We start from the raw sequence: 25,040 nt of genomic DNA, 5'->3' as shown, positions 1-25,040 counted from the left end.
ACACCATGTACACATGTAGCACACACCCCAATAGAAAAGCAGGACTTTAATAATGAAAATAGAAAAGGAAAAATCAAGCATTGATAAGATAGAAAAGTATATTACAATTTCAAATTAACAAAGAGAAGAAATGGGAGGTTTATCAACATCGATGAATTAATTTTTAGAAAAATGAAGGAAGAAATAAAGATCACAAATGTCATCAAAAGTAAATAAACGGGAAGGTTATAAAATGCTGTGCCCAATAAGTATTGATTAGTGTATATATAAATGTAAGGAAAAACGAGAGAGATGGTATTAGCATTGTACTCAGGGAATTTTTACTTAAAAACTTCAAAGAAGGTTATAGAATGCATACGTTCTAGTTCATTGACTCTCAACCTGGTGGGTCATGATCCCTTTGTGGGGTCAGATATCCTGAATATTAGATATTTAAATTTCAATCTATAATAGAAGCAAAATTATAGTTACAAAGTAGCAACAAAAATAATTTTATGGTCACCAAAATATGAGGAACCTTATTAAAGTGTTGCAGCATCCGGAAGGTTGAGCACCACTAGATTAATATGCCACACCTGTAACAACTAAATAATATACCAACAAAATATCAGATTATGTGTGCTTAGATCTTAGTTCCTTAGAGTGTCAGGAGTAGCCAGCAGCTTTTGTTTTTCACTATGTCCACAGAATACTTTTCAACAAGGTGAAATTGGCAAGAAAGTTCACTTTTACACTTGACGTAACAGTAGACACCTGGTTGGATTCAGTTCATCAGTCTTTAATTATAAATGAAAAAATGATCTGAAGTACTTAAGAAGCATGTTTCTAAATATTTGGAGATCAACATGAAGATCTCAAACATTCGATGAGCATCCCAGTCCTTTGCACAGTCACCTGCAGAGCTCAAGGAAAATGGTCCTGGGAATTAAAATAGGCAGCACCTTTTGAACATTGGTTACAGGCTCAGACTAAGTTAGGAGTAAATGTAACAAGAAACGGCAATGATATTGAACATATTAACAGCATCACTTCAACCAACATTAATGAATTCACAGTGCTTCAGGTATGATTCCAATAATGTTTTCTTGGATTCATATAAAAATATCATAAAAGAAATGTCTGTATGTGGCTTGAGAAAATATGAAAACAAAGTGTATCTATGAGTCCTGTGGAGTCATCGAGGACTTTATGTGTGGCTAGTTGATGCAAGGTAGAAAGTCTGAGAACAGAGCCTAAGACAGAGATCTGAGGGATGATGAAAGTTCAGTACGGCAAGAAGACATAGTCATTAGTGGTGCTGTACATACAGCTTAAAGACACTAAAGTTGAACTTACAGAATTCATACAAAATGAGTCTATATCCATAAAGATGGAAAACAAAATGAAGGAAACAGTAAATCTGAAAAGAAAACTTGAAAATTGACAGTCTACACTGTGTGGAAGTAGAGGTCAAACAAATGTTAAAAACAACTTGCTAATATAAAATTTTCGGTTACTCTATAGCAAAAGATGCTCTCCAGTGGGCAGGCAGACAACCGCAGGGACAACAAGAAAGAGGCCTTGTTAACAAAAGATAAACACGAATAGTAAACAGAGACGCTTATCAGGATATCGCCGGCAGGAGAAGATGCTATGGTCCCTTGTTGGTTATGGTGCTTATGTTTAATCTTTCATGTTGGAGTCAACAGACTCCTGCTGAGTCCCGAGGACGAGTGTAGGAGAAACCAGCTTCAGAGTTTCTTTCCTGAAACTTGAAGCATCTTTAACATTTCCACTCTTAGAAACTTGTGCCATGGGAACAGAGCACACCTATGAAGGGGCTGCCTCTTACAGCATTTCCCCAGGGCAAACACTGACACAAAGTGCCTGCCCATCAACAGAGGACAGACTGAAAACCATGTTCGTAGGGGCTATAGGATATAGATGGGTATGCACGCTCTACAGAAGAATCGGGCTCTCTTCAGTAGGTAGATGGAGAGATCTATCCTAGGTCTTTGGGTTTCCTAGCTCTGGCTCCTGGCTTTCCAGGCATTGTCAGAGGTGGGCTCCCGCCCATGGGATGAGTCTCAAGATGCACCAGCCATTGGTTGGCCACACCCACAAACTATGCACTTTTACCCCAGCACATCTCGTAGGCAGGACAACTTGTAAGTAGAAGGTTTTGTGGGCTGGGTTGGTGTCCCAGTCCCACCACTGAAAGTCTTGCCTGGTTATAGGAAATGGCTGATTCAGCCTCCATATCCCCTATTGCTAGAAGTCTTAGATAGGGTCTCCCTCATAGCTTCTTGGAAGTTTCCATTACACAATACTTCTAGCTTGTTCCACAGATGCAACCCCCCATACCCATTCCAGTTGTCTCTCCCAGTACTCTCTACCTCTGCCCTCCCCCTGCCTAATCCCTCCTACTCCCATTCCCACCGCACCCTCCAGATTCTTTCCCACCCACACCCACCCTGCAGTGTCTATTCTGGTTCCCTTCACAGTGACATTCATGTGTTCCCCACCTGTGAACTGTCCTTGTTACTTAGTTTCTCCAGGTCTGTGGATTATAACATGGTCATCCCTTCCTTTATAGCTAATATCCACTTATAAGTCAGTACATACCAAGTTCATCTTTCTGGGTCTCAGTGTAATCTTTTTTTAGTTTCATCCATTTGGCAGCAAATTTTCAAACACGGCTGGAAAAAAAATAAATGATTCCTAATGACATTCTGCTATTCTCATAGATTGGTGCCTAGCCCAGTTCTCATCAGGGAGGCTTCACCAGCAACTGATGGGAACAGATGCAGAGGCCCACAGCCAGACGTTAGGCGAATCTTGGGGACTCCTGTGGAAGAGGGGGAGGAAGGGTTGTAGGAGCCAGAGGGCTCTAGGACACCAGAGGAAAAGCCACAGAATCGACTAACCTAGGCTCCCAAGGCTCCCAGAGAAGGAACTGACAACCAGGGAGCATGCAGGGCACTGGCGCAGGCCCTCCGCAGTGTCACAGGGCACTGGCGCAGGCCCTCCGCAGTGTTACAGGGCACTGGCGCAGGCCCTCCGCAGTGTTACAGTCCCGTAGCCTGTTCTTCTGTGGAAGTCCTCACAGTGGAGCAGGCCCTGTCTCTGACTCTTTTGCCTCCTTTGGGGACCCTTTTCCTAATACTGAGTTGCTTTGTCCAGCCTAAATAGGAGAGGCGGTGCCTAGTCTTACTGCAACTTGATATGCCATGTTTGGTTGGTATTCCTGGAGAAGTGCCCTTTTCTGAAGAGAAGGGGAGGAGGCATGATTGGGGGCGGAGTTAAACCGCAGTCAAGATATAGCAAACAAACAAACAAATAATTTTTTTTAATGGGGAGATCTTTCTCTGACCTCAACTAAGAAACATGAATAGAAGAGAGGATAAAAGAACCGCTTCATAAAGATAGGCTAATGAGAGCCTATTTTAAAGGAAAATGAATAAAATACATGTAGAAAAACATTATGAATATGTGAGCACAAAGAAATGTATGGTGGTCATATACAGGACGGTTGTTGGGAGTTGTATCTTGAGTTGGGGATTGGCAGATAACAAAGAGAGAGAAGGAAAGGCGGGAGGGAAGGACATCGAAGGAGAAAGCAATACGTGTAATATTTCAGGTGTGTATTTCTGTCCTTACCCCCACCCCCCTTGGTATTGAGGATTGGGCCCAGGGCCTTGCCCATACTCCATAAACACACTGGCACTCAGCTAAGATTTTTATTTCAGAAGAAAACAACTTGAGAGAATATACTCCCTATTTTTGCCATGCTGGCATAGGTGCCGAAGCACTCGTACTTACCATAAACTGTCAAATTTTGAAGAAAATGTATTCAAGTGTCTTTCATTGAGTATGTTTTTAGTAAGTTTCCATTTGTGGTATTGTTTTTCTGTTATCTGGCTTCTGTAAGAGGGCATGCCTGCTAGTCTTCCTCTTTTAATTAGATAACAGTCCATGCTGTCTCGGGTAGCAGTTGATCATGAGCTGTGTTGTTGAACACTAACAGTTGTCAAGTCTGCCTTCTTTGCTTGGAGTTTGCCCAGCACACCCTCTTTTTCCTGGTTGTGCTTTATTTCTCTTGTAAGTACGATGGAACAATATTCTTTGCCAAACCTGAAAGCTCCTTCTTCCTTTCACAAGGGATCCAGTCAGCCGTTTTACACTGACTGTGTAAATAATAATAATGTGATTTGATTCTATCTATTTTTATTTTATGATGTTAATAAGTTATACATTTCTGTATGACGTATTTTAAAGGTCAGAGTTTTCTCTGTAAAGATGATTTTGAGTGAATTTCACATGCCGTGTTTGCTACATGTGTATTGGCACTAACATACCTTGCTCAGACCTTGTTTTTTTTCCCTCTTTCTTAACCTTCATGAAGAAAAACTGAGTGGCAGCAGCAGTACAAACAAGAGGCAGAAAATTGCTCAAGACTTGATCAACTCTATTGATCAGACAGGAGAACTTCTGGCAATGTTTGAAGACAATGAACTTGATGACGTTAAGCAGGAAAGAATGGAGGTATGGAACACTCTGGGTTACACAGCAGCCGACCACCCAGTCCAGTGTCTGTGCTCTCAGTTTCTTGTCCAGTGTCCTTGACTGTTGCCTAAAGTGTCCAAATCAGCGGCTTTGGTGGGCAGCACACCCAGGAGCAAGCCCTGGGAAGAGAGGAGGCCTTGCCTCCACACTGGACATGGAGAAACATCTTTTTTTTTCTTTTTTTTTTTAAATATTTTATTAATTTATTGATATTACATCTCAGTTGTTATCCCATCCCTTGTATCCTCCCATTCCTCCCTCCCTCCCGCTTTCCCCCTACTCCCCTCCCCTATGACTGTGACTGAGAGGGACCTCCTCCCCCTGTATATGCTCATAGGGTATCAAGTCTCTTCTTGGTAGCCTGCTATCCTTCCTCTGAGTGCCACCAGGTCTCCCCATACAGGGGACGTGGTCAAATATGGGGCACCAGAGTTCATGTGAAAGTCAGAAACATCTTAAGTTTTGATTCTCCGTTTCCTTCTTTGACAGTGACAAGCATTCTCTACTCCAGATCTGACATTTGCCACTGCATTTTACTCCAGTCAAGCTACTTTAGATTAAATATTTACTTAAATTTTTGTGTTCCAAATTATCCGGTTGTTTCTGGAGCAAAGGTAATTCTTCAAACCTTTGTCTTGGCACACAGAGTGAAGAGCTGCCTTTCAAATTGCTGTTGGCGGCTGCAGTTGCCTCACTGACTAAGGTGGTGTCCAGGGAAGCTACATGCTTTATATCACTGTCACAGAACACAAGTGACATGTTTGCCTTCCCTACACATGTTTTCACAATGAATATAAAAATTGTATGTCTTCTATTTACCTTAGCTATCTATACTTTAAATCACTGCTTCTTTAAATATACTCCTGGAAAAAATGAACGTAATGATTGACTTCATTTGAGTGCCTTCCAACACGCATGGCAGGTAGTCCTCATTCTTACTGCAACTATTAGAATGTGAGACTCAAAAGGGAATCGCAGTTTCCCCTTCCCTTTAAATTGGGCAAGAGAGGTAATTCCAGAATTCCAAAGGAGTTTCTATATGCCTGTTTCACCATGGTCTCTATGCGTACTAAAAACGGTAATTATTTCACATTAAATTTTGGAAGGAGCCCAGTTGACATCCATGCATTGTAAATTTTAACAGCCTTCTTTAAAGAATTAGCATGCCTGGACCCTGAACTGTGACCTGAAGGCAGTGTTCTCTTAGCTATCAATTACCTTAGAGAGGGTGCTTATCTTGCTTTGAGGCGACTGCAAGTGGTTCTACTTCAACTTTGCCGTGAGCCAAAAATATGCTAAGTTGTCTAAAGCAGATGATAAACACATATGTCTGATGTCATTATGGCCTCACCAGGATATGATTTTTGGAGGGCATGGTTTCACTTACGGTACATTGCTTAGGGAGGAAAGTGTTTGTGCTTTAGTTTTTAATATTTCATATCATGAGATGATCATGGAGAGAGAGTTAGTAAGGGAGTACTTTACCAAAATTATATGTAAAAGTTGAACGCCTGACTTTTCAATTTCATTGGGACAGATCTCAGCTAAACAAATGAGTTGCCTGAAGGTCATTCTACAGTTAGGAAAGAGAATCAAGGTGGAATTGTATAACACTAGGCTGGCAATAGCAGAGGAGAGCTGAGAGAGTGATGAATCAGTAAAATCAGCCATGCCTCCAGAGGCAGGAGCAACTCCAGTGCTCACACATCTGAACCGCTTTCCAGTGTTGTATTATACACTGCACAGTGTCAACCAGGATAATGAAATAGCAGCGAAAGTCGGCAAGGACACGTAGAGGAGAAGTCAGCCTTATCTGCACAGCAAGCCTGAAACTGACAGTTTCTTTAAGCCTGCAGCATACTAGAATCTTCTCCTGCCAAGATGACAAGTAGTTCCATATTTTACTCATCCAAATGAGATAGTTGAACTGAATAAAAAAAAAAAAAAAAAAAAAGATAGACCTGTAGACATAACTGTGGACAGCGGAAGGAGAAGGTGGGACCATTAGGAGCAGAGGCCTTGCCTGCTTCTAATTTGACAGGTTATAGTTTCAAGAGCAAACCGCAGTTGTGGCAGTCCATATGAAACCACTTTGGACTCGCAGACTGCAATCTCTTGCTTTCAAAGCGCAGTAGAATAATCAGCCTCGGCATCATTCCATGATTTAATTTTCCTCTAAGCATCACTTACGCTTGCAGAAACTGCAGCTACCTTCTCTCCCAGAATGGAAGAAATGGTGTAGACCCACCAATGGAGTTGCATGGGGGCAGGCGTGTGTGCGTGCCCCTGTTTTCTTCCTCGCCCTCCCTCTTTCTTTTCGTTGTTCTCATATAAATGAAATTTTGAAGAGCAAACCTTTACAAACATAAAGACTCACTTGGGACCCTTGCTTCTTCTGAAAACATCAATTAGGCGTGTGTAAAGTCTGTTCTTAAGTAGGCATGTGTAAGCATGTTCTTTGCTATGGTTTTCAGCGGGTGTGTGTGTGTGTGTGCGCGCGCGCATGCATGTGTGCCTGGCTTTGTGTTTCCTTGGACTCTAGTTCATTGCTGTTAAGTATAATGGGGCCAGAAACAAGAAACTGGCTGAAATTTTACATCCATTTTACTTTGACAGTCCCCCTTCATCACAGTTCTTCATCTTAACCTGTTTGTTGCCCTGGACCAAATTTCCAACATTTGGCTGTCTCTGTAGCAGAAGTCCATGGACGTGATCTGTGAAGGTTCCCTCCAGCTTAGCAACAATCCAATACCTGCATGCGCGCGCGCACGCACACACACACTCACACACACAAATGGATAGATATTCCTCTGGTTGTTTTAGTATATTGAATAGACATAACGCACAAAGGAGAGACACATGAAGCATAGTAGTCCACACTAATAACCACGCCCCTTCTAGACAGCCAGCTTCTAAGTGAGGCAGCTGGGTTTTAGTGTTGATAATGGTTTCTGTGTTGACTCTGTCTTAATCTAGTCAGGTAGGTGTAGCTAAGTAAATCAGCCTCCCAGGAGGAATCCCTGAAAGCTGGGGATAGATTTGGTTTCTCTTAGCAAGCGGCCCTGGGACAGGAGGCCTCTGAATGAGGAGGGTTCTGAGAAGCCCAGCTGTGTCATTGATCAAGCCAGTCATACTGTCCACAGTGATGCAGGCCTGTAAGTACAAGCACTTGAGACCTGAGGTGAGCGCTGCCTCCTGTGTAATCTGCAAGCAGGTAGGGGCACACAGGAGAGCCATGGATAGAGCTGCCAGGGCAAACACACTGTAGCTGGGTTGGGTGCAGAATAGCCTTAGTGAGTCTTTATATTTCTGCTTTAATCCAATAGGATGTACTTCGAAAGCAGGTGGTGTACATAAAATATAAGGCAGCTTAAAGGGTTGTTAAAATAAGCTTTAAATTGAATGAGTGCTCAGGTGGCCACCTAATTTGCTTAAGGAGACATGAAGTGCCCATAGTTTCTACGGAACGCAGGTCTCATGAAGCCTGAACGATACAAGAAATCAGTAGTGTTCTACAACCAAGCCTCAGGTGTCTCCAGGAGCTTTCAGGTAGAGGCCCTAGTTTCTAGAGGCTTTCTATTTACAAAGTATATTCTCTCTACTAGTCCCCACCATGATTTGTTTTCATTATAAAGGAAATAAAATCCCTATAACACTGAGAGTTTGTAAACACCTCCAATAAAATCTAACATAACAGACAAAAGATTGGTGTGGATAAGATAAGCATTTACAAAGATAAATACCCCAGGCCCAGTTAACAATTTTTTGAAAAATATCTGCTACATGTTTAAAATGCCAGTGGATTTGGGTTTGGAAATGAAGATGTTATTACTCCATGGTCAACAATTTGCCTTCCATATGTCACAGCCTTGGGTTCAGTGGCAGACACGGTAGGAAGAGGGAGAAAGGAGGGAGAGCCTAAAAAGCTGTATTTCTAGCTTATCTGTACAAGTGCATACATGTTTATTTATGCATATATAGGTATTATGTTATATATCCATTTGTTACATTGGTGGGACTAGAAATATATTTTACTTGATGTTTTTAAAGAGCTATCTGAGGTATATGAGACAGATCCAATTGCTAGAGAGAATAACTTTAGCATTGAAGAAAAGAGAATTGAAGGAGAAAAGCTTCAAAATGGAATAGTGGAAGCACATTAGTAAAAGGTGCCACCTATGATAAAGATGCAGTAGGCAGAAAATGCACATCCTCCACTTTCAGTGTCTTCAGCCAGCCAGCGGAGTACAGCATGGGCGGAAATAGAACCCTTGGTCTCCAGCCCGTCCTCAGTCTCCAGCCAGTTGATTGGGATGAAGAAAGAACTGTAATACATGTCTGAGTTCACCTAACACTCATATGGATATGACCATATGTAACAGAGTTCTGTTCCAGAATCCCTACTCATGCTGCTTCCAGTTGCCGGAGTTCAGGGAGCACTAACCAGCAAAGAAAAGCCCTCGCTATAGTCAGGCGCTGAAAGGTACTGTGCTGTACAGGGAGTGTCAACTTTTTGTTTAGGTGCTAATTTTAAAAAGCATAGTACCTCCTCCCAGGAACCACCAGAGCATGGAAATGAGTAGAAAGGCAACCTGCAAAGTGCAACAAGAAAATGCTACGTGCAGCCGACTTCACGTCAGCTAGGAGCACAGAGATGTAAACACTGTCCCACACGTGGGGAGCGTGAAGCACGTTCTGTGCCCCCGCATGCAGACGCTCAGCCTTGTAAATGCCTCACTGGTTTCCAACCTAATTCATCAGGTTAACGCAATTTCCTGTGGTCTCTGAAAGAACACCACCAGCGGGATTTTACGAGCTTGATAAGATAACATTAAATTTGTTTTACATGATAAAAAAAAATAGAGAACTGTAAAGGTTTTATTAAAGACAAGCAGAAGGCAGAGTTCAGTCTTCTGTGCCAAGCATGTTAACATTTCTTTACCTGCTTAAGCCCTAAGTGTGTGGCACAAGTGAGGGTCAAGGTGACAGTAGAGATCATGTCAGGTTGGTGCCAAGACTGGTCATTATCTGGAATAAAACATTACAGGTGTCTCTTGACCTTATAGTTGCATTTAAAAGAAAAAATTTCAAGGAACATTGTATAATTTACTATAAAATGGAACTGTTTTAAAAATAATAGAGATAAATCTAATCAAGTACCAATTTGAGGGTATAGAAAGGTTTTTTAGGCTTTTATTTTCCAAACAGGCTTTTTGAAAACCTCTACAACTCAAGATGTTAACAAGGACAATGAGCAGATCAAGAGGGAGTAATTTCTGTCTTTGAATATGGTAACACAAAAGCAAAATCTTTTTTAGTTAATTTATTTATTCACTTTACACTCCAGTTGTAGCTCCATCCCTCCTCTCCTCCCAGTGCCACCCTCTCTCTTCCCCCTCCCCCTCCCCTAATCCTCAGAAAAAGGGAGTCCCCCTGCACCAACCCACCCCAGATTATCAAGTCATATCAGGAGTGAGCACATCCTCTTCCCCTGTAGTCTGGCAAGGCAGCCGCACCAGGGGAAAGTGGTCAAAAAGCAGATAATAGAGTCCATGTCAGAGAGAGCCCCTACTCCCCTTACTGGGGAACCTACATAAAGCCAGAGCTGCCCGTTGGTTGCATCTGTGTAGGAAGCCTAAGTCTAATCTATGCATGGTCCTTGGTTGGTGCTTCAGTCTCAAGAGCCCGTCTGGGCCCTAGTTAGTTGGCTCTGTTGGTCTTCTTGTGGAGTTCCTGTCCTGTCACTTCCAGGTCTTTCTGTCCTTACCCCTACTTTTCTACAAGACTCCCTACGCTTCACTCAGTATTTTGATCCTCTGCTGGGTGGAGCCTATCAGAGGGCAGCTATGTTAGACTCCTGTCTGTGAGTGTAGCAGAGTATCGTTAATAATGTCAGGGGGTGGCTCTCTCCCATGGGGTGGGTCTCGGGTTGGGTCAGGCATTGGTTGGGCATTCCCTCAATCTCTGCTCTATCTTTATCCCTGCACGTCTTGTAAGCAGGGTGAATTTTGGGTTGAAGTTTTTGTGGCCACCCACAAAATGTTGGTGTCCCCCTCCCTCTACTAGGAGTCCTGTCTAGTCAAAAGGTATCTTCTTCAGTCTTTCTGACCCCTGATATTAGTAGTCTCAGATAGAGTCACCCCCATATCCTCCCAGAAGTCTACCCTATCCTATGCCTCCAGCTTGTCACAGAGATGCCTCCACCCATGGTTTCTCTTCTCTCTTCAGGCTCTCTGTCCTCCCGCTCTGTTCTCCTCAGGTCTGATCTCTATCCTCATTTCTCTTTGTGCTCCCTTTCCTACCTTGTTCACTCTCCTCTATTTTATTTCTCCTTCTGAATGAAATTTAAGCTTCCTCCTTTGAGTCCTCCTTGCTGCTTATCCTCTTTAGGTCTGTGAATTGTAGTATGTTTATTTTGTATGATATGGCTAAAATCTGCTTATGAGTGAGTACATATAATGTGTGTCTTTCTGGGTCTGGGTTACCTAGCTCAAAATTATCTTTTCTAGTTCCATCCATCTATTTACCTGCAAATTCCATGATGTCTTTATTTTTAATAGCTAAATAGTGTATATATATATGTATATATATATATAGCGTTACATAATAACAAAATCTTAAAGCCTTCTCTTTTGAGACTCTGAAAAGGGTTTTAAATGTTGATATACTATGAATTTTTCAAAAGAAATAGACTATATTAAAATTCTGTGTAAAATGTCACTATCTGTTTGAGAGAGAAAAAATTACAAAAAGAGTGACTATTACATTTTGTTATGTAGATGTAGTATCCATCAAAACAAATCTGGGGACCTGATCAACTCTGTTTCAACTGCAAAGTTCACTAGCACTCCCAGTGCCTCCTGCCTCAGAGCTATTCAGACTCTCCTTTACTAGTTTTGAACGAATTTACCTCCCTGCCTCTTTCCTAAGTCTTCCTGGGAGCATAGTGAAGGGCAGCAGCCTTGAGACTGAAGGTGTACACGTGCTCTTTCCTAAGCCAAGTCAAGAGACATGTGACAGTAGCAAGGGTCCTTTGTCTCAGTGAAAGAATACATCCTAGTAACACACAGGGACTGCCTTACCCACATCACAGAAGGGACACTGTCCTGTGTCAGGGTAAAGATGGCCACCAGCACTCCCCACTGTGTGCGCATGCCTGCAGGCCTTGTTGCTGTTGGGCCGACTCCTGCATCAGTGGGTGTTTGCTAAGCACATAACCCATTATACTGTTCAATTACGATTTCTAGAACCAATATTTTCTGTCTCAAGTAATTTTAATTTGATCTTTTTAAAATGAAATGCTTCTCTTAGAGATCAGCCCACCAACTTGTTTATAAAACACCTTGGCAGAGAAGAGTTTTAAAATATCATTGAATTTAAGAACGCCACAGGACTTCCCACTAATTTACATTTCGTGTTTATAGTTCTCAGATTGTGGTCGCTGTAATAACCAGCATATTTTTGCCTTGAGTATTTTGTGGATTATATTTCCCCTATTCTTTCTCCTTGACCCACATTCCCCACAGTAGGTGGGCAGATTGTTGTTACATAGTCTGGCTTTTATTTATCTTCACTGGTTTAATCCCAGTGAGTTAGTATTTCTAAATAGGAAAACAAGCCCACTCTGTGGCGAGGTTCCTATCTTGTGAGTGCCTCAGTTTGTACAGTGGAATTGGCAAATCATTGCTTATTTGGAGCAGACCACCCCTTTCCCTGCATCTGTGCTGAGGACTTACTTCACTCCAGTCCGTACCACTGCTTCCTAGCAAATCGCACAGATCTACCTGAAAGTGGACAGCAGCTTATTTCCAGGCCGTCGCATTTCTCACTTAAAATTAATCCTATTAGATTCACCTGGAAGTGTGTTAGCAATTAGGGTGTTCCATCGTGTCAGTGGGTCTGTCTGACACTTTTCATGGCATAGATTTAATAAGGCCGGTGAGAACCCGTCAGTCCACTGATTTTTGCCATTTTTTTTTCTACACAAGAGCCTTTTAGCATGGTATCGATATACTTTAAGAATCTTGCTTAAGGGCCAGGTGTGGTGGTGCCTACCTTTAATCAGAGAGGCAGAGGCAGGTGGATCTCTTTGAGTTTGAGGCCAGTCTGGTCTACCATTTGAGTCTAGGACAGCCAGGGCTACACAGAGAAACCTGTCTGGGGCGGGGGGTGGGGGGGGGGCGTTGTGCTCAAGCAGCCTTTCCATCTTCCTCTCTTACCTTGCTCACCCTCCTGCTTCTCTCATGTGCTCTGCCGGGGCTCACAGCCCTGCACAACACATGCTCTAGCACACGTGCATTCACCTGCAGCGTCTTTTCAGATGTTTCAGTATGTAATAAATTCCAGGACAGCCACTTACTAAATGAGCTCCCTGTGAGCATGCACACATCCAAACATTAGGGGCTTTAAGTATTTGTCAGTACATGATGAATAACACAGCTACGCTTTTAGCTAGGTTTTTAGCTGTTTTTCTCATCACTGCAATGCAGTGCCTAGTGAGATGCAACATAAGGATTTCCTTGGGCTCCCAGCTTCATCACAGGGGACATGGTGGCTGCACCGGCTTCTTTCCATGGCTGTGAAAACAACAGGCAGCTTAATAATATGCTGGTGGATCGGGGCACAGTTGCTTAGAAGCAGAGCCAGGCTGTAACCATGGAAACCTATCCCTCTGGGACCCAGTTACTTCACCTAGACTCTACCTCCTAACAGCGCCTCAGCATCCCCAAACAGCATTCCCATTTGGAGACTGTGCTCAGAGACACCACACTGGGAGTGTGTCACACTGCGCCACAACAGTTTGTAGAAATGCAGTTTCCAAGTATAGAAAGCCAATCCCTTTTGAGCAGCACATGCTTATAAAAGGCTGTGGCCATAAGGTACACTCCTCTGTGAACTTGTTCTCAGAGCTCTTCTCACCTTCCCTGGCTACTTTGCAGAGTGAAAGGCTGTCATTGTTTGACTGACTTCCTGTTGGCACCTTAGTCATGCTGTTTCCTTAGCTGGAGGTGTCAGCAGTTTACCTACCCACACCACTTAGCTGTTGACTTGCCCTGGCCCAAATATGTCTGTTGGCAATGCCAGGCACCAGTCCCAGCTTTAATTAGAAGATCCTATTTTTCAGATGGAGCGATACCCTGACCAGAGTTATTTTTGTCCAGGAACCTGCTCTGAATAGTTGGTAATAAAAGTACATATTTTTTTCCATTTATCTGCCTCATGGACTGTACTGATAGACCATGAGAATTAGTTTTACTGAAAGCCATATTGCCTCCGTCATTGCTAGCATTACTAACAGAGCCCCTATGATTAGTTGCAGGGCACAGGGTTTTGCCATGTTGTAGAAATCCTGACATTTTATACACATACAATTACCACAGCCATGAAACAGAAAGCAGAAGAGGGACGAGCTGGGAGGATGAAGGGGCATCACTGGGAGTGGGAAAGGGCAGAACATGCAATGGAGATGAGTATGATCAAAATATATTCTATACAGTTATGAGAATGCCATAATGAAACCACTGTTATAGATAATTAATATGTGCTGTATAAATGTTTAAGTAGTATGTTTAAGTTATCAATAACTAGGATGTGCATATTAACAGGTTGGATATGTCTCCTTTAAAAAAAAAAAAATGTGGGGCTGGAGAGATGGCTCAGTGTTTAAGAGCGCCACCTGCTCTTCCAAAGGACCTGAGTTCAATTCACAGCAATCACATGGTGGTTCACAACCATCTGTCATGTGATGTGATTGCCTCTTCTGGCCTGCAGGCATGCATGCAGGCAGAACACTGTATACATAATAATAAATAAATCTTTTTTAAAATGTTAGTTAGGAGCTCTTACTTTCCAGTGAGTACCTTGGAGAAAGAACTTGTATTTCTTATAGTGCTCTGTACCCCAAAGAGTAGAAGGCAGGGCTGACTGATAGGAGCTCACTGAATGACTAAGAGGAAAGAAAACCATACAAAAACTCCGCCAGGTCACCAGGGTTCCTTTCAATAACTGAACATAGGCCTTTGCCAAGGCTCCTGCCATACAACGCTCCCATCTATAACTTATCCAAGTCTTGGAGAAACAAAGTTGAAAGAATGAGGGGGGGGGCACAGCAGAATTGGCCTCCTTTTCCCAGAGAATGCCTCCGTGGTTGCCTTTAGGCAGTCAGGCTAACAGACACTCACTAAAGCGTCTGTACACTGAAATCCTTGCGCTACTGATGAGCACAACCGAGAGGAACACAGGTACTGGAACAATAACCCGTGCTCATAGATGGAAGGAATTAAGGTTGTTGAGTGTCTGTCAACTAGAATGTGTGGTGCGTCTCTTAGCACTACAGCTAACACAACTCCAATGGCATTTCCCACAGAAACACTAGGAAGCTTTTTCCGACTTTAGTCCCGTGTTCAATAGTCACATACAGAAACAACCTGACATTTAACAGACGACTAAACAAAGAAACAGATATTGCTGGACTTAGTAATGCCTGAAACCCCATTTCCCAAGATCTTAAGTCCCATGGACAGCCTGGGCTACACAGTGAAAGTCTGCCTAAGGAAAAAGGAAGTGTGTGTGTGTGTGTGTGTGTGTGAGAGAGAGAGAGGGGGGGGGGAGGGAGGGAGGGAGGGAGGAAATGTGTGTGTGTGTGTGTATGAGAGAGAGAGAAAGGAAATACGTGTGTGAGAGAGAAAGGGGGGGGGGAGGGAGGATGCTAAATACAGAAGCCAGGCACAGAAGGAGGAATATTAATGATCTCATATATGTGGAATATAATGTGGTGATTTTAGTGGCCTGGGATTTATTTGTTTGAGATAGCTATCAGTTCAGACTTTCAAGTCTTTAAATTTTTTCTGTTGTTGTCTCATGGTATTGTAAATCATTTATTCACTTATTTGATATTTGGATATTTTAACATATAAAGTCAAAGGACCAACCAAGTAGTGTAAAACAGTAAGGTCTCTGAAGGACGAGACACATATAAGAAAATGTCTGTTATTTCTATTACCTTTTATTAATATGGAATCTCATCTTCCTATCTTGCCCACCCCCCAAAACCAAATCAAACCTGGGAAAGGAGAGTCATATTTTATTTAAACTAGAAAATGTATTTTGTTTACATTGCACCAATAATTATCTAGTTTACATGGGCTTGTAGTAGAAAATTCCTTAAAATAGTGGAAACACAGGTTAAAATAGCTGCCCAGAAATACAACCCAGTCTCCTCATTCTTCATTCAGAAATTGCTGTTCTAAATACCATCCTTAGGAAATTACAAGGAGCTTGTAGAGATCAAACGTACTATTCTTTTGATGGTTAAACTGTCACCAAAGTCCTAGAGCTGTCACCATGGCTTCTGACACAACTCATAGGTTTATACGGTGTTTCTATTATTATTTACAGAAACGTAAATATTTTGTAATTGACCTTTTATATTGGACATAGAATATTTTCCATACAGAGCTACACAATTTCCGTGTGGCCGAGTGTCTTATTCCTTCCTTTATTGGACATTTCAGTCATCTTATTTGTATCTTAGATTGTTCAATATGTTTTTATACAAAGAACTGGTTAGCATTTTGGTTTGGGTACTTGATATGCCATGGCTTTCTGTAAGTGCTTCTAGGACAAGGTAAGCGGGAGATGCCATGATAGTTTTCACTGCCCTTTTCTCAAGTCTCTTGAATACAAGCGCTCATGAGTGAACAACCCGAGACGTGCACATACCTAGTGGCCTCCCTCACTCTGACTCTCACAGACACTTGCCTTTATTTTGTTCTTTTTTGTCATATTCTTTGACTTCTGAAGAGAACCATATTGTAAGTGTAGACTTGTCATGTTTGGTTTACAGATGTAAAACCTCACTATTGCAGCTCTTAAAACCATAGTTGAAAAGATGTTATTCTTATCTTCTTTCAGATATTTTCAAAATACTTTTTTAAAAACCAGGGTTATTTGCTTAATTGTGTACTAGTGTGAACTGGATGTCTTATCTTTTATTCATTGGTTAAAACATTTTGTAAAGAATTTTGATTAACAACAAATACCAAGTGGTTTTGCACCTTGAAATAATTTGACGAGCAAGAAACATTAAGTGATATGTTGCCTTGTACAGCATGGGAAAGAGAAAATTCCAGAGACAGGTGCCAGGTAATTGAAAAGCTTTCAAAAATAACATGAAAGAAACTACATCAAGCACAAACTTGATGTTTTCAGAAATTTTGCCTAATACTAGTCCTTGTCAAAGAATGACAAATTACTATTTCTGTTCTCTGTTCTCTCTCTCTCTCTCCCTCTCTCTCCCTCCCTCTCTCTCTCTCTCTCTCTCTCTCTCTCTCTCTCTCTCTCTCTCTCTCTCTCTCTCCCTCTCTCTCCCTCCCTCTCCCTATGTGTTTTTACCTCTACCACTTGTGTGTGCACATGCGTGTGAAGGCCAGAAATTGACATCCTTTGTCTTCTTCCTTCCTTAGTGGCTCTCCGCCTTACGTTTTTAAAGCTAGGATCTCTCACTGCACCTGAAGCTCACTGTCCAGATTGTCTGGTCAATGAGCTCCGTGTATCTGACCAGGTCTCATCCTACCCCTCAGTAAAGGGATTGCAGGCGAGTGCCGCTCAGGACAAGTGCTGATTCTCTGTGGGTGCAGAGATCTGAACTCGGGTCCTCATGCTTGCTTACTGGGCACTTTACCAACTGAGCTTTCTTCCCAGCCCCAAAATTTTCTTAATCGATCATGGCCTTACTGACATACACTAGGTACAGTATGAGATCGTGTAAGCTGAGTAGTTTTAATGGAGTAGGGAGAAATCTACCAGTAAGGCAGTGTATCTATGGAAGATGCACCTGGATGTAACAAACTTTTAAGATATGATGTTTTTATAAAGAAGAAAATTCTGTATTTTAAATCTTTCTAATCATAGTTCTTCAATGAGATATAACTACAGGCCCTCTCTAAAATCTATTCTCAAGCTTATTTTATTCAGAAACAGAACACTTCTGGTATCAGAGATCATTTTATTAAGTAAAATATGGCACTTCTGGCTGATTGCTTATGCAGTTAATTAGAGAGATCATATTTCCTCCCGAGTGAAGAACTTTGCCATAATATTTAAGTGTTTGTGTAATTTATATTCAGTGTTCTGACAGAGTCCAGATGGCAGTTATTGTATGCTAATTATGTCAGTTGTGCTACCACTAAACAATCCAGTATTCGTTACATATGTAAAAGCTGCCATTTTCAGTACGCTGATGCAGAGAATGTTGGTAGACATTACCTTTGTGACTGGCGCTCAGACTGTGCAAGCAGAAGCATCATGGGTTCATGATAGAGGCTGCAGGTCACATGACACTTTCACTATTCTCCTGTCTCTGTGAGATGTTTAGAAACAGCCTTAATACCAGAGATTAATTTCTCATGTTGGAAAGATTTGTGGCTTCTATGCATCCTAAAGATGGAAATGGAGTCTGAAACACCAAAGAAATCATTTTGGTGACACAAAAACAAAACTCTGGCTTTCGCCCTACCTTTACATCGGCTCTATGTTGTTCGCCCAGTGGCCCGTTGTTTTTGTTGTTTTCTTTAGAGCCCAAATAACACACCACATGCAGTTTGCATGGAGGGTGTCTTCCTATGAGAAAAGCAGGACAACTCTGCATGTTCAGTCAGTGTTCTTAGTAAATGGCCTCTGCTTGACCTGGTAGAATAGCTGGAAGGCAAGGTCATGCTGTACCTCTGTGACTTCGTGTGTGGTTTATAAGCTTCAGAGGGGGAGACAGTAAGGGAGACAGTGCTTAACCTGCATGCTACAACAATACACCAGACCAGCACACAAGTGTGCACACACACACACACACGCACACATGCAATGTTGATCTGGAGACTATAAGTACTTATTTTCAAAAATGGTTTTCATATTAAAAATGTAATTTACTTTTAAAAATTACAAGGAGCAGTATATGGCTTTAGACGTAAAGAATAGGGCTTGTGAACATAAGTATAGCCTTCCACTAAAGTCCACAGAATGTGAAGAAAGTCAAATGTTCTTCCATCAAGTTCTTTTTCTTGTAAAAATTATTCTTTTTAAGAACTAATACCACATTTTAAGAAGAATTTCTCAAACATACCAAATACTGTGCAATTCTACAATACTTAAAAACTGCATTGGTTTATCTGCAGACATGAATTTAATTTTTCTGTTAGCCCACATACTGAACCCTCAAATCCATTTTCATTTCTCACCTTCAACATTTCATCTTCCTACAGAGTGTGTTTTCTATAGTGTTACAGACATACCAGATCCAGTTTATCTTTACGAGGAATGCAGTAGGGGCTGTTCATTGTTTTGTTCTATTTATCTCTCTTTTTCTCTTACTATTATGATTGTGTAATCAGAAAGCTAAAGCCTCTTCTTGTGCTGTACACTCTCTACTTTTACCTAAAGTCAGTCAGTCAGGGTGCACTGCTATGAGGAAAGTGTTAGGACTCACAAGCATCTGACATTCTTTGATTGTAGAAGGTCTCCCTTTCCTCTGCACATCCATTCTTAGGTGACACAGACATCCGTTTCAAGGTTTTTCACACTTATTTTCAAAGAACGTTGATGTTCGCTTGAATAGTCTAGATAAACTTTTCTTAAAAACAATTATTTGCTAAACAGCTTCAATGTGACGTTTACTTATTTGAAAGGGCCAAGTTCATTGTCTGGCCTCTGTATGGGCCACATGGCGCCTTCTACCTTTCCTTCAGTTCATTGATAGATCTTGCAGTTCTCACTGTGGACCCCATTCACCTGTTCTGGGATGATTTGGAGCCATTTGAGGCCATATTAGAAACTCTGCTCTGTTCCCCACTGACAAAGCTCCCTCTCCTTTCTCTTTCTATTATGAAAGTACAGATTATTTTAATTGTTGATTTATTTTTATGTGTATGGTTTTTGCCTGTGTATGCATCCATGGAAGCCAGAAGAAAGCATCGGATCCCTTGGGACTGGAGTTACAGACAACTGTGAGCTGTCATGTAGGTGCTGGGAATAGAACCCAGGTCCTCTGGAAGAATAACCAGTGCTCTTAACAACTGAGCATCTCTTCAGCCCTGAAAAGGCAGATTTTTATTGTCACAGGCTCTCTTTCATTACATATGTCACAAACCTTTATACCTTAAATTAGAGGAACAAGAAGGCACTTGCCTTCTAAGGTACAGTTAAGAGATGGCAAAACTAGTACAGGATTAATGCAAACGCATACCGTGTAATATAAGAAAGGTCATTCATATCACACTTTGGAGGTGTATATTTCCCAGATTTTTTTTCATTTATTTATTTAACCAATCTCTTTACAGCCTGATCCCAGCCCCCTCTCTCCTCTCTTCCCAGTCCCACTCTCATACCTCCTTGCCCCTATTGCCCCCTCTCCTCCTTCTCAGAGAAGAGGAGGTCCCCAGGGGGTACCAACCCACCCTGGTGCCTCAAGTCACAGCAGGATTAAGTGCATCCCCTCCTACTGAGGCCAGACAGGGCAGCCTAGCTAGGAGAAAGGGATCCAAAGGCAGGCAACAGAGTCAGAGACAGCCCCTACTCCCATGTTAGGGGACCCATCTGTTGACCATGCTGTGTATTTGCTACATATGTGTAGGGGGTCTAGACCCAGTCTGTGCATGCCTTTTGGTTGGTGGTTCAGTCTCTGTGAGCCTGCATGGGCCCATGTTAGTTTACTCTGTAGGTCTTCCTATGGTGTCCTTGACCCCTCCAGCTCTCTCAGACCTTCCTCCCACTCTTCCACAGAACCCCCTGGGCATGGCCTATTATTTGGCTGTGGGTCTCTGCGTTTGTTTCTATCAGCTGCTGGATGAAGTCTCTGAGAAGACAGTTATGCTAGGCTCCTGTCTGTAAGCATAGCAGAGTATCACTAATAGTGTCAGGGGTTGGCTCTCACCCATGGGGTGGGTCTCAAGTTGGACCAGCCATTGGTTTGCCTTTCCTCAGTCTCTGTTCCATCTTTATCCCTGTGCTTCTTGTAAGCAAGACAGTTTTGGGGACAAAGGTTTTATGTGTGGGGTGGTACCCCACCTCCCTCCACTGGAAATTCCACCTGGCTACAGGAAGGGGAGACTTCAGGCTCCTTAACACCCCTCTGCTAGGAATCTCAGCTAGAATCACCCCAATAAACTCCCAGGAGCCTCTCCTGTCCCAGCATGTCCCCCACCAATTTCTGTTCTCTCCCCCCACACACACACACACATCTTATCTCCACCCCTTTACCCTCCCCACACCCTCTTTCACCCAGTTCCCTCCCTCCATCTACTTCACATGTCTATTTTATTTCCTGTTCTGGGTAAGACTGAAGCATCCTTCCTTGGGTCCTCTTTGGCTTCTTTGTGTCAGTGGATTGTAGCACGGTTATCCGATACTTTATGGCTGATATCGACTTATAAGTGAGCACGTGCCATGTTTTCCTTTCTGGGTCTGAGCTACATTACTCAGGGTGATCTTTTCTAGTTCCATCCATTTGCCTGTAAATTGCACAATGTCTTTGTTTTTTAATAGCTGGAGTACTATTCCGTTGTGTAAATATACCACATGTTCTCTGTCTGTTTTTCCATAGAGGGACATCTAGGTTGTTTCCAGCTTCTGGCTATTACAAAGAAAGCTGCTATGAACATAGTTGAGCAAGTGTCCTTGTGGTACAGTGGAGCATCTTTTGGGTAATATGCCATCTCAATTCCGTTGATCTGGCTGTCTGTTTTTATGCTAGTGCCATGTGATTTTTATTACTATGGTTCTGTAGTACAGCTTGACATCAGGAATGTGATACCTCCAGAAGTTCTTTTATTATACAGGATTGTTTTAGCTATCCTGGATTTTTTTTCTTTTTTTTTTAACTTTTCCACGTGAAGTCAAGATTTGCTCATTTTAGGTCTGTAAAGAATTGTGTTAGAATTTTGATGGGAATTGAATTTAATCTGTAGATTGCTTTTGGTAAAATAGCCATTTTTTCTATAGTAATCCTGCCAATCCATGAGCATGGGAGATCTTTCCACCTTCTGACACCTTCTTAAATTTCTTTCTTCGGAGACTTGAAATTTTTCTCATACAGGTCTTTCACTTGCTTGGTTAGAGTTACACAAAGATATTTGATATTGTTTTTTGCTATTGTGGAGGGTGTTGTTTCCCTAATTTCTTTCTCAGCCCATTTATCACTTATATAAAAGAGGGATACTGACTTTTTTTTTTCTTTTTTTAGTTAATATTGTGTCCAGCCACTTTGCTGAAGGTGTTTATCAGTTGTAGAAGTTCCCTGGTGGAATTTTGTGGGCCACTTGTGTATACTACCATACCATCTGTGAGTAGAGATCCTGGGACTTCTTTTTCAATTTGTATCCCCTTGATCTCCTTTAGTTGTCTTATTGCTCTAGGTAGAACTTCTAGTAGTATATTCAATAGATACTGAGAGAGTGGGCAGCCTTGTCTTGTCCCTGATTTCAGTGAAATTGCTTTAAGTTTCTCTCCATTTAATTTGATGTTATCTGTAGGCTTGCTGTATATTGCCTTTATTGTGTTTAGGTATGTGTCTTGTGTATCTGATCTCTCCAATAGTTTTAACATGAAGGGATTCTATCATAGGCTTTTTCAGCCTCTAAGGAGATGATCATGTGGGGTTTTTTTTTTCTTTCAGTTTGTTTATATGGTGGGTTACATTGATGGATTTTCGTATATTGGACCATCTCTGCATCCCTGGAATGAAGCCTACTTGATCATGGTGGATGATATCTTTGATGTGTTTTTGGATTCAGTTTATGGATATTTTATTGAGTGTTTTTACATCAATATTCATAAGGAAAAGTAGTCTGAAATTCTCTTTCTTTGTTGCGTCTTTTTTGGGTAGTGTTGTCGTTGTTTTGGGGTCTTGGGGGGGGTTTGTTTTTTGTTTTGTTTTTGTTTTTTGAGACAGGGTTTCTTAAGTCTTTTTGCAGTTTAGGTATCAGGGTGTCTGTGGCCCTTATAGAATGAGTTTGGCAATGTCCCTTATGTTTCTATTTTGTGAAATAGTTCAAGGAGTGTTAGCTCTTTGAAAGTCTGGTAGAATTCTGTTCTAAAACCATCTGGCCCTGGGATTTTTTCCATTGGGAGACACATTTCTGAGGCTTTAATGATATGATTTAGGGTAGAGAGATGCCTCAGCAGGTAAGAACACTTACTGCTCTTGCAAACATTGAGGTTGAAGTCCCAACTCCTATGTATGGCTCACAATCTTCTGCTGCCCTACCTCCAGGTCATTCAACTGCATACACATGCTGTACATTTATACATGTGTACATATGTATAAACATACATACATACATACATACCAGCCATACACATAAAATGAAAATAAAGAAATCTTTAGGAATCCGATAGCTTCTGGCATTGAAATTTATTCTATACAAAGAATTGGTGGAAATAGGTTGAGGCTAATTTCCAGTGTGGACTTGAGTGGACTGTCTGAGCTAGTACATCTTACTCTTAGGGCTCAGCCTGAGAGATGGCGTGCAGGGGGAGCCAGGCCTATTAGAGCAGTGGTCTCTGCAGATGACATTCATGCAACAGTACATACATGAAAAATGACTGAATATTTAAGTATCTGTGAACTACTTGTCCATTCACCTTCCTTAAGTTGTCCTAATAAACCTAAAATAAGAAGGCATTAAATGTTATTAGTAAGTCTATGTCTTCCTTGACTAGTGACCCTTAACCTTCTACAGTTAGGACATTACTGATAGAGACCTGTTTTTCTGATGTGGCCCACTCCTTATCTCCTGAGAGGACTTCATGATGTTTAAGAATATGTAAACTTACATTTCAAAAAGTTGATGAGCAGTGTTTTCATTTGAGACTCACTACAAATGTTACAAATACAAAAATTAATTCTGGAAATAAGTGAGTTGAGACAGCATGGCAGAGACAGCTGCCTGCCACCCAGGATTTCTCTTCGTCTTCCTAGATACCAAAACTTTAATGTGTAGCTGGATATTTTGCCATAGGACAAGCTACCACATTTCTCTTCTCACCTCCAGCAAGGTTCAGTCACATAATTTGGTCCATGAGACTTGATAGCCGTTCCTTTATAGCTGGGGAGTACAGCCTCTCCTCTCCTTACCTCTGACTTACGTGAGTATGAAGGCTGGAAAACCAGTATGAATCACAAAGACAAGGCCACAGTGTAAAATGTCAAAGCCAATACTGGAGGAGACTGAGGCTTTGGTGACCTCAGTATGTGGTTGTGTCAAGTCTGAAGGTTATCTCCAGTGATCATTTATTCGGGGAAAGATGAACTTCTCTCTTGCCTAAGCAACTATAATTTGGGGTTAGGTTAAATGTAGGTTGTTTTTCTAATGTTCTCAACTAGGAAGACCCTATCTTGGTAAGTTAAAACTATGCCTATCACTAAAAAATAAGTCAGGTTTTCAGGTAGACCTGGCTTAATTTTAAAGCAAAATGTGTAGCTGGGGAAGGTAAATGGTTCCAAAGTGCCCACTAGTGACTGAACGCCATGGTCCTGACACCAGAGCATCTGGCTTTCTCTCTCACACCATCATCCATTTCTGGTTTATGCAGGGAAGCAAGCTCATGGGTTGTCAAGCTCTGAAACACTTTTCTGTGCTGACACTTAGCAGCGTGCGACCTCCTCATGCCTAAGGTAGAGGACGCTGTCAGAAGGGCTCGCGGCAGCACTGGGGCCTGTCAGTTGTGGCCCCATTGTCATTCCCAGGCCCCACTCCATCCTTCACCCAGAGAACTGACTTCCCTCAGATGATGCTTTCTCAGACAACTGAGAGGTCCAGTCTACTTTCATACAGCAGGAAAACGTTGTTGTGGGTTCTGAGTTTCAAAGAACAGTCATAACCACAGGACAAGTGTTAATGTCTTAATGTGTCTCTGCCTGAGAGATGTTAATTTGAGAAGTTTGTTCCTGAAGACTCACTGGCATCAAAAGGTTGAAGAAATCATCCAATAGTTATTACTGTGTTTCCTGCCTCTTAAGTTCCGGAAGAAACTAGAGGAAAGGATTTGATTTGGGGTCTTTATTTTTATTGGATTTTTTTTGTTGTTGTTAATCAAAATATCCACCCTGCTACTTGTGAAATTAAAATATGTGCTATAGAAAATAAGTACCATCTGGGCTGCATTTTTCTACCTCCTCTAGAGAACACTATGCAAAGAAGAGTATGCAAAGTAGGAGGGCACACTCAGTCCACTGTGTGTGCGTGAGACTTGATGCCATACCGTAAGCCAGCCTCATTGCAGAGTGCTGGTACCAGAAACACAATTTACAGTGTGTGTGACATCAAGTTACTGGAATACCTAACAGTGATTGGCATCCCTTCAGAATATGACCCAGAAAGTGTAATCTGTATTTTCAGTAGATGATTCCATGCATGTGTACGTGTGGGTACGTGTGTGTGTGTGTGTATATATATATACATATATATGTGTGTGTGTGTGTGTGTGTGGTAATTACATAGCACTTT

General features: G+C 41.8%; 1 protein-coding gene across 2 annotated transcripts in view; it reads left to right on the top strand.

Annotated features, from left to right (window-relative positions):
* The window catches only part of Supt3h (SPT3 homolog, SAGA and STAGA complex component), a 328,941-nt gene that overhangs the window by 220,243 nt on the left and 83,658 nt on the right, over window positions 1–25,040 (top strand). For both annotated transcript variants that reach the window (XM_051152919.1, XM_051152918.1), the window contains exon 6: window positions 4,385–4,524. In XM_051152919.1, coding sequence (XP_051008876.1) covers window positions 4,385–4,524 — 140 coding nt within the window. The remainder of the gene's footprint in view (window positions 1–4,384; window positions 4,525–25,040) is intronic.

The sequence above is a fragment of the Acomys russatus genome, chromosome 11, assembly GCF_903995435.1.
Source record: "Acomys russatus chromosome 11, mAcoRus1.1, whole genome shotgun sequence".
Lineage (NCBI taxonomy): Eukaryota > Metazoa > Chordata > Mammalia > Rodentia > Muridae > Acomys > Acomys russatus.
The sequence above is the reverse complement of the archived record's forward strand: the minus strand, read 5'-3'. Positions and strand labels throughout refer to the sequence as shown.